The sequence below is a fragment of the Plecotus auritus genome (assembly GCF_963455305.1).
Source record: "Plecotus auritus genome assembly, chromosome: 8".
Taxonomy (NCBI): domain Eukaryota; kingdom Metazoa; phylum Chordata; class Mammalia; order Chiroptera; family Vespertilionidae; genus Plecotus; species Plecotus auritus.
In genome coordinates, this window is record NC_137782.1 from 97,518,288 (window position 1) to 97,528,303 (window position 10,016).

A 10,016-nucleotide genomic window follows, 5' to 3' on the forward strand; every position below is an offset into this window, starting at 1 on the left:
GAACCTGTTTAAGCTCCTTTCCTGGAGGACTCTGAGACACACCCTCTTGGAAGAGACAATGGCCTGGCAGGGGCAGACCAGTCAGTGGCAGATGTGGGGCCAGGGACTCAGGTGTCAGTGAGGAGGGCTGTGCACATTCTCTGTTCTGTTCCCTGGCCATCCCCAGAGAGTGCCTGTAATGCTTTGCTGGTTTTGATTCTGCCCTCCTGTAAGGGAGTGACGTCCTTGGCCCTGAATGCATTCAAGAGCCTCTTGAGTCACTTGCCCAGGCACGTGTTGGCCTGGCTGACCCTGACCCTGCTAGCCACATAGGCCATCCTTGTTTGCACCTGTGTTCTCTCAGCACCCTGAGGACCCTATCTGCGAAGGCGTCTTGCCACTGCCTTTCAGCCTCCCTGAGCCCTTGGACTGAGGCCCTCAATGCCCAGCGCTGTATGCAGGATTCCACGAGGGGGCGCCGGAGACTGATGTGTGCAGCTCTGTTGCCCCTCAGGGAGGGGTGGCCAAGAGTGCAGGGCCCTTTGAGTCTGGGATGCCAGTGGAGTCTGGGAAGGGGCGGGGCGTTGCGGTGTGTGTGTGTGTGTGTGTGTGTGTGTGTGTGTGTGTGTGTGCTGGTGGGCGCTGCCCTGTAAGGGCTGTCTGTGTGCTGCAGGGGTGGGGCTGGGCTAGGGCCTGAGGATCCCTGCCTCCTGTGCTTCTGAACTCCTGTTCCCCTCAAGGGAGAAGGTGCTGGGGGGAAGGTGGGATGGTAGGTGCAGCCAGTCATCAAGATGGATAGAGAAGAAGGGTTCCAAAAACCAGCTATAGACCCCTCTTGGCCTTCCCAGCCCCTCTGGCCGTGGCCAGGATTCAATCTCCTTCCCCCTGAGTTGGGCTGGGCTGGTGGTGTGGGCTGTCCTGGCCTCAGTGGGCAGAGCGCAATAGGGTTCCTCCCAGCTGCTGATGCTGGGTGCGGGGCCGTCGTCCTTGGGGTCTTGGGCTCCTGGGCCCTTCAGCTGCTGTCAGGGGCGTCCTTGGGGTTCCTTCTCCCTCAGGACAGCTTCTTGGAGGCTGTGGGAAGTGGACTAAGGTTAGGCTGGGACGCACGGCCGTGGCCTCGTGGGTCCTCCCTTGAGATGACACTGGGCTCTCCCCAGGGCCTCGAGGGCAGTCTCTGGGCATGGGAACTCGAGAGCCCACCTGGCAGAGGTGACATGTTCTGACAGCAGCAGACCCAGAGCCGCAGCGGCTCCATCGGAATTTGGTGGAAGCGTGGACCCTCTCCCCAGGCGTGCAACCCTAAGGCCGGCCCAGTCCTGGCACCCCCTACTGCTTTGCAGAGAGAGGGCCCGGCACATTTTGGATAACCTGCACTGATGGGGAAAGGCTCTCAGAATCCTGAGACACTGGCTGGGTGTCTACATGGGCCTGCCTTCGGCCAGGGCCACAGGGGAGGGTGTCAGGTCCCTGGGACCCTGGCAGGGGGGACCTGCCAGTATGCCCCAGGCTCGTCTTTGATGCAGAACAAGTGGGCCTGGGTGGACCCAAGAACCTGTTTCAGCTCATTTCCTGACCCCGTGTACCAGTTTTGTGACCTTGGGTGAATTCCCTCACCTCTTTGTGCCTCAGTTTCCCTACCTGTGAGGCAGTGAGGTCCATCACTGGGCAGGGTTGTGAGGCCCAGAGGCAGTGATGACTGGACACTGCTGACACCCTTCCATGGGCATAAGCTACAAGGGCGCTGCCGCTGGTGCTGAGCCGTGTGGCACCCTGTCTGGCACATAGTGGTGAGGGCCACAAGCTGGGCAAAGGCTCTGTTCTCATTGACTACCAGTGTGGGCATCATGAGGTGTCAGTGCGTGCTGGGGAGCCCCTGCATTGGCCCAAGTGGGAGGACCAGGGTTGGGCAGCTCAGCTCCAAGAGCAGGGTGGGGCGGACACCTGCGTGCCCTATGGACTGTGCCCACCGGGATTGGGCCAAATAACACCGAGCAGGAAGTGCCTGGAAATCAGACGTGTGCTGGCCTCCTCCATGGCTCGCCCAAGCAAACACGGCTCTCAGTCACCTTCCCAGCAACAACGGTGCCTTGTGGCAGCCTAGGCTGGCCTGCCTAGTGGCAGACTTGTTTGGACAAACACCTGGGCGGCATCCATTATTAGCTTATGTATTCAAAGTCTCTCTCTGGCACCTGGCCAACGCTGCCTTTGTGGCCAGAACAGGAAGTGGAGGTGTCCTGGGACCCTCGGGCTGGGGCCTCTGCTCCTGCTGCCCTGTTAGGAGGAACCAGGCCCACAGGCACCACTCTCAGCAAACATTTGAACAGCCCCACTTCCCCAGTGGAACTAACACACCCCACGCATCAAGGTGGCCAAAAGGGTCCAGGAGTCCCCATCCCTCCAGGTTGGAGGGACTGGCTGGGGCTGCTGTGAGGAGGAAGTGGACCAGGAATCACCCAGGCCTGACCCCTAGCCCCTCCTCTTAAGGGTCCTGCTCTGGGAGAGCTTCAAGGACTGGTTTCAGGGTCTGGGTTCCAGTCAGTTTGAGGATGCCATTCCCTAAGGGGTGGGGGTGTTGGGGCTGTGGCGACTCCCCACCCTCCACTGCTCCTGGCCACATACCTTTGTCCCACAGGTCAGAGGATTGGGCCCACTTCCTCTTCTGTGCCGGGCCCTGCCCAGGCTCCTTGGTGCAGAAGCACCTGGGCCCCTCCCCCGGGGTGCTGGATGTGGCCCCCGCCTCCGGGCTCAGGCCCACCTGCGGGGTATGGGAGTGTGGTCAGGGCCAGGACCCTCTCCCGGGCCTGGGGAAGCCCTAGCTTGGGGCCCCACCTGAGCCTGGGACCCACCTCACTGTCCGAGGCATCTGGCTCATCCAGCTTGTCCGACAGCGGCCGCTGTGCCTGGGCCTTGCTGAGCTCTGCAGGGTGCAGGGCATGGGTCAGGCCAGGCTGGTGGCCCGGGATTCTGGTGGAAGCAGGGCTCGTTCTAGCCTGCCAGACCAGGATGAGTGGCAACAACTCTGCAGATGAGGAAACTGAGGCACAGAGGGGTGTAGTAACCTGCCCTAGGGTCCAGCACATGCACAATGACCCCACCAGCTAGGTTGTCCCCTGGCTTGGTCACTGTGTAATGGAGAACCCACGTTCTGCCCCCAGACCCTAATTGCTAGGACCCTTCCCTTCACTGCCTGTGGTCAGAGACACACCTGCCCTGACCCCCAACTCCTTTCTAGGTCTGCCTGTGGGACCCTAGGGTTTGGCCTGTCACGCCCTGGGAGCGTTGCTGGGACAAGTACATTCAGCTGGTGCTGACCACTGCACATCTCTCCCCTCCTGGGGCCACATTTGCTGGGTTCTCATGACACCAGCACTCACCCTTACCTGGGTGGCTACTGGCATCAGGCCTCTGTGGGTGGGGGGACAGTTTTGGCCTCTCTCTGGACCCATCTCCTGTCCTGCCTGGAGATGGCAGGCTGGGCTGGGGCTCTGGGAGAGGATGTGGGGAGTCCTGAGGGAAGCAAGTAGGTGGCTTGAATTCATTTGGGGAGACTATCTTGCCCCCCAATCCAGCCTTGGACACAGCCTTCAGGACCCTGGCTGGGCACAGCTGGAGGGGAAGCCTGGCCTGTGCGTGAGTCAGGAGCAGGCTTTCTCACTGGGCCCAGCTGCTGGCCTGGGTGTGGCACATGAGGCAAGACCAGGGCTGGGCCTCACCTCGGGCATGGAGACCTCTTCTGGCCCGGGTGCTCTGGCCCCCTTGGTGCCATTGCTTCGCCCCCAAGGTCCAGACTGGGCAAGTGGCTTCGCTCCCTGGGGTGGCTCAGGGCTGGGAGTGTAGGCAGTTTTGGGGCTGAACCTCCCTGGCCGGCCCACGGGCTTGGGGGCATCCTGGCCCCGCCCCCACTCAGAGAGGTCCAGGGGCTTGTCTGGAACAAGGTCCTCTGTGGCTGTGGCCTCCTTTCCCCTGGGGCTGCCTGGGCCTGTGGGCCACTGATGCTGCCTCCTGGGCAGGGCTGCCCTGGTTACCTCGCCCTCTGACCCATCAGAGTCGGAACCAATTGGAGGGGAGGGCAGCGTCACCCCTGGCCTGGGGGGCCCCCTCATCCTGGCACCACCAGCCTGTCCCCGTGCCTGCAGCTGCTGGGCCAGAAGCAGGCTCAGTGCTCCCTCTAGCCGAGGATCCTGCATGTCCACCAGGGTGCCTGGCAGGCCCAGCAGGCCCAGCAGGCCCGAGGGCGCCTCCCAGGGCTTTGCCTCTCCGGCCTTCAGGGTCTGGGGCTGGAGACCGTCAGGTGCTGCGGCAGGGGGCCGGGGGCTGCTTTGGGGGCTCCGAAGGTGCAGGGACAGAGGGCGATTCAGGAGGCAGAGGCGGTCAGCCTGGAGGACGTGCTTCAGGGACTCATAGGGCCTGGCGGAGGCCCGAGAGGCCCGCAGGAAGCTGGCGGGGGGTGGGAAAAAGCCCAATGACAGGGGCTCACAGTCAACCCCACATCACAGGGGAGGACCCAGAGAGGTGAGAACTGGCCAGGTCAGAGGGAAGGTAGGGGAGAGGGTGGGTTCCTGGGCCCCCTCTTCCCCTCCCCACTCTGGAGGCCAAGCCATGTGACCTGGAGCCTGGGGCTCTGTGGCCTCTCCCTTCCGGGCATCAGCTACCTGCCCTCACCTGAAGCACTGGCTCCACATCTTCCCTCCAGCCCCCTACCCCGTCCTGGTTGTTCAGGAGGTATCCCCATGGGGACTTTGTGATGGGCAGAGTCACCAGGAAAGCAAAGCCTTGGAAGAGCATGAGCTCCTGCCGTGCCATGGAGGGGCTCCTGGCCACTGACCCCCTCTCCAAAGGTGGAACTAGATTGGGACAGGTGCTCAGCTGAGGCCACTCCTGGTGATGGCTGTGGGCAGACCCTCACCTGTCCAGGGAGAGGCTGTGCTCATAAAGCTGGCTGGGTGGGCTGCTCTGGGCAGAGGGCGTCCCATTGGCGGAGCCTCGGTCAGTGGAGCAGGCCCAGGCCCCCGGCCGTACCACAGCAATGGTCCCATGCAGCTGGTTGGAGATATGCTGGGGACTCTGCACAGAGTGGGGATGGTCAGCCTGGGGGGGCCAGCTGTTGCCCTCTGCCCTTGCTCTTTGTGGGACCTTGGACAGGTCACACACCAGCTCTGAGCCTTGCCTCCACCCATGTTGAATGGAGCTCAGGGGTCCCTGTCTGTCCCAGAGGACAGGGCGTGGCATGTGGCTGGGGCTGGGAGAGGTGGTTTGGGGTCCCTCGTCCTCACCATGTCTGAGGCCCGTGGCTCGGGCAGGTTGGCACCCGGGGAGATTTTGGCCACTGGAGACATCCTGTGCCCTAGCTTTTCTGTGGGAGGAAATGTAATGGACAGGCCAGGTTGGGAGATGGCTCAGCCCCTGCCCAGAGGCCCCCTGGTCTGGGATGCCCGCCCCCCACAGCCTCACAGCACCTTCTCCCCGTGGATCCACATCTGGGGGGTGGTCCTCGGCCTCCTCGTGGCCTCCTGGCAGCTTCTCGGTGCTGGCCTTCCAGGGGTCCGGGGAGATGAGCAGTGGGGGTGAGGAGGGGTCCGAGGAGCCCTCCCTGCACTGGGGCTTGGGTCTGAGACAATTGTCCAGAGACAATCAGGAAGGCCAGGGTGTCCTCCTGGGGGCCAAGCCACCACTGCAGGAGGACCCAGGTGACCCAGAAAGAGGGCCCTTGACACCACCTGAGATGCGCCCTCAGGTGCAGAGCCCTGAGTGGCAGAGCTGCTGGGGTGCTGGGGACCAGTCCTGTTTCTAAGGGTCCACTGGGCTCCTGTCCATTTACAAGGCACCTGTGCTTGTTGCTCTGAGGTCGGGAGTTGGCTCTGTGGTGAGTGGCCATGGGATGCCCACCCCAGTACTGGGCTGGTCCCCCACAGGGTCCTGTGCCCCCATGCTCTGCCCCCGGTGCCCGTGGATGCGTGGCAGGTGCCTGCTGTGAGTTGGGTATGAGGGATCAGGGTGCTCAGGCCCCTGGCGCCTTCCCCACTCACCCCAGGCGCCGAAGCTGGGCCACCTCTTCCTTCAAGGTCTCATTTTCCTCCTGCAGTCGGGTCACCTCATTGGCTGCAAAGACATTGGTTAGTGAAGGACTGGGGTCCTCACAGCCCCAGGGAAGCCTCCCTCCCTGTCCTGTCCCAACAGGGCCTGGCGTGCAGCAGGTGCCCCATGCATGCTTGCTGCCTGGGGGATGGTTGAATGTGGCTGAGTCAACTGTGCCAGCCTTAAGGCCGAGGAAAGCGATGGGGACCTTGTCCCCGAATGTCCCCCAAGGTGAAGGGGGCCTGCCCTCCTCACGTGGGGCCTCAGGGGCCTCTCATCAGCACAGGGAGGGGTAGTTGAGGCCAAGAGGGCAGGGGACTGATGAATGAGAGACGTGTCGGGGCCAGCTGGGGCTTCGTATCATTTGTCTGTAAATTGGGGTGTGAGGTGACCATCAGACAGAAGGATCACCTTCCCTCTTTCCCTGTGACCCCATGTCAGACTGAGCAGGCCCTGGGGTCATGGCCCACAGGAGGGGGCAGCAGGCAGCTCACTGAGGATGAAGAGGTGCTGCAGGTTCTGAAGGAGGGAGCTCTCGAACTCCTGCTGCTTCTTCCTGGCCAGCTCCTGGGTGACAGTGCAGCGGTCGCACAGGCCGGCCCGCAGCCTGTGGCGTGGGGGAGGCAGGAGGCCACTCTGAGGAGGCAGACTGAGGCCCATCGAAGGGCTGGGACCCTCCAGGGATGTGTCCTTGCCTTTCCCAAACTGTGGAAGCCCACCCACCCTCTAAGTTTGGGAAGGAACCTTGAAAATGCAGTTTACTTAAGGCTCTGAGAGGTCCTGCAGGGAAGGTCGGAGAAAGCTGTCTGGTTGAGTTTAACCCTAGAGCTTCCCAAACGCATTCCACACAGACTCTTGTCTTCCCCCCGCCCCCCAATCAGCAGGTGGCCGAGTTCTGGCTCACCTGCTGCCCAGCACCTGGCTCACCTGCTCTCTAGCACCTGGCTCACCTGCTCTCTAGCACCTGGCTCACCTGTTCCCCAGCACCTGGCTCACCTGTTCCCCAGCACCTGGCTCACCTGTTCTCCAGCACCTGGCTCACCTGTTCCCCAGCACCTGGCTCACCTGTTCCCCAGCACCTGGCTCACTTGTTCCCCAGCACCTGGGTCACCTGTTCCCCAGCACCTGGCTCACCTGTTTCCCAGCACCTGGCTCACCTGTTCCCCAGCACCTGGCTCACCTGTTCTCCAGCACCTGGCTCACCTGTTCCCCAGCACCTGGCTCACCTGTTCCCCAGCACCTGGCTCACCTGTTCTCCAGGACCCACACGTTGTCTTTCAGAGCCTTCTGCTGCTCCCTGAGCTGGTGGTTCTTGGCACAGAGCTCCTCTACCCTTTGGGCATCCCTGTGCGGGGGGGAACCAACGAGGTGGGGTTTCTCTCTTGCCACCTGCAGTGCTACAGAACTGAACCCTGTCTGGATGTGGAAAGCCCCTCCCCTCAGTTCTCCATGTCTCATGACGTGTGTTCCCATTGATAATCATTGATACTTCAGGTGCCTTGAGTGGATGTGGCTTGCCCAGCCCCGTGGAGAGTCCCCGTTCACATGGTGGCTTTGGAGTTTCCAATCATGGCTCACCAGCTATTGGATGTATGACATGGGCCAGTGGCTCCCTCCCTCCCGCCCACGCTGAGCCTGTTTCCCTTTGTACATCGGGGGTGGGGGGACACCCTGGAATTTGGGAGGATGAAGTGAGTGACTGGTGAGCTGCTGTCCTTCGCATCTGTTCCCACTGGGCCAGCCCATCCCGACTCACCGGCAACGCTCTGAGTTCAGTTCTAGAAGCTTGTTCTGCAGGCCTGGAGGGTCGAGGAAGGGGTGGGGGGTCAGGCCCAGCTGTGCGGCCATCCCCTGCAGCAGAGCCCAGGGCACCTCCTGTCCCTCTGCACCCCTGATGGGTAGCCTCTCAGGACTGCTGCCCTGGTCCAGTGTCTCCCTTCACCTGGGGGCTCTGACTCTGGTGTCAGCCTGGAGGTTGATTGGGATCTCAAAGCTGGGAGTAAGAAACCACCTAACCAGGTCCTGGGAGGGGCGTTAATTTTGGGTGCAGCTAGTATTGAAATAAAATGGGCTCTTGGGGGGGACCCCGGCAGACTCCTCCATGCCACCTCATGTGGTCCAGCCTGGGCTCGTTAGCCCAAGCAGAACCTGCCTCTCTAAATCTCTGGGGAGGCGACCCATGCCCTTTGGGCCCTTGGAGGGGGGTGTTGCTTGTGGAATGGTTGGTCTCAGGAGGGTCTGGCCAGGGTCCGGGAGCCCAGGGAATGAAGGGACAGGTGTGTGGGCAGGGCAGAGCTCAGCCTGGGTGTCCAGGAGAAACGGAGGATTTCAGATCAATGCCCTGGATGGGCCTCTGGATCTGTGAGCTCCCGTTCTTAGAGGTGGGCGGCCTTGCTTCGGGGGACGCGGAGACCTCTGCCCTGAGCGAAGGAGGTTCTTGGCTCTCTGCAGCAGGCCTGGCTTTTTCCACTCGGACTGGGCTGACCTTTGGGAGAAACCCTGCAGGGCACACTTGGGGTGCTGATCTGAGGCTGGGCACCTGGCCACGATGATGCTCTGGGCTTTGAGGCATTACTGCCTCTGGGCCTGGAAGGCGAGGTCCTAGGTTTGGAGGCGATGTGTGGGAGCACCCTGGCCTGGCCTCTGCCCTTCGACCATTCGTCCAGGGGAGAGTCACCTATGGAGACCAGCCTCACCCCCACCTGCCTTGCCCCATGGCACTCACCCAGGACCTCCTTCTCATGGATGTCCTTCAGCCTGTTCAGGGATTCCATGAAGTTCTCCATGGTCCCACGGCCCTGGCCCAGGCCCCTCTGTGCTCAGGTGCAGGATGCCCTCGGCCCTACTGTCCCTCTCTTTCCAGCCTGTGGGGCAGGAAGTGGGAGAGGAGCTCTTTGGCTGGGGAAGGGCCTGTGGGCTATAGGGTCCAGTCATGGGCCACTGCCTGGAGAGGGGCTAGGTGCTGGCCCCGTGGGTGTGGTGGGTGTCCTGTCTGTGGCCCCCCCTCCCCGGGTCATGCCCACACTGAGGACCCAGTGGGCTCCCCTACACTGTCCTGCTCTTAGCATTCATACTTCGGGGAGCTAGGAGGGACAGGAGGGATGAGGCCTGTCCGTTCAATGTCCACCACCCAATCCTGGCCTCCTGCAGGCATAGCCCCTAGTCTCCCCATCCCCCGCCCGCTGTGGCTGCAGATTGGCCCCAGGCCTGGGAGGGTGGACCCCACAGTCAGGAGCCTTGGCTGGGCCTGGCCTGCGTGGCTCAGAGCACCCATTTCACGCTCCATGAGCCCACTAGCCGGTCGTGACATGCAGCCCCTCTGGGGAACTCTCTCCTGCAGCTCCTTCCGTGAGGGGGGGCACTGCCAGCTACGGGGTGCCCAGGGCCTCCAAGGCTCAGACCTCAGCACGGGGCCCCCTCACTCAGTCTGGTGTGCTCTGTCCTGGCCTGGAAGTGTGTGCGCTGTGCTGTGTGTGCACATGTGTGTGTGTGTGTGTGTGTGTATGTGTGTACATGTGTGTGCGTGTCAGGGTGCTGAGGCCCAGTGCTCTCTGTGTCCACCTCAAGTCTGAGTAGTTGTGGATGCTAATTTTGATCCCAGGTCTACATTGACTGAGGCTGAGCCAAGCCCGCTGCATGCCCGCTGCAGGGGTGGGGTCTGTGGCCAGCTCCCTGGGGCCCTGAGTCTCACAAAGAGCAGAAGGATCCTGTCCTGCCTGCCCAAAGCCAGAGACCTCTTCCCTCTGGGTCTCGCTTCCGGGCCACGGTGAGGTGGCCCCTCCTGGTCCTCAGTGTGAGGAGCCCTGGGGGCCACTGGACCCTGAGAACAGACAGCCAGGCTCCTGTAACTCCAGAACCCTCTCCTTCTGGCCTCCCGCACTGACCCCTCAGTAGCAACTGTTGGCAGGACTTCTACTTACGCCCAGAATCTCACCTTTCCCTCCTTGCCACACCCCACTGGG

The 10,016-nt window shown here is 62.2% G+C and overlaps 1 protein-coding gene across 1 annotated transcript; it reads right to left on the minus strand.

The window, feature by feature from the left end:
- Nucleotides 1-903: 903 nt before the first annotated feature.
- Nucleotides 904-8,856, minus strand: RBBP8NL (RBBP8 N-terminal like; the record flags this gene model as incomplete). Its single annotated transcript, XM_080687014.1, has 12 exons — nucleotides 8,780-8,856; nucleotides 7,811-7,853; nucleotides 7,304-7,399; nucleotides 6,549-6,661; nucleotides 6,006-6,078; nucleotides 5,436-5,587; nucleotides 5,253-5,332; nucleotides 4,886-5,043; nucleotides 3,693-4,416; nucleotides 3,354-3,486; nucleotides 2,826-3,013; nucleotides 904-1,050 (listed from the first exon to the last, which is right to left on the minus strand). Exons 1-12 carry the CDS (start codon nucleotides 8,838-8,840, stop codon nucleotides 904-906), a joined length of 1,968 nt encoding a protein of 655 aa, XP_080543140.1. The 5' UTR covers nucleotides 8,841-8,856.
- Nucleotides 8,857-10,016: the final 1,160 nt, after the last annotated feature.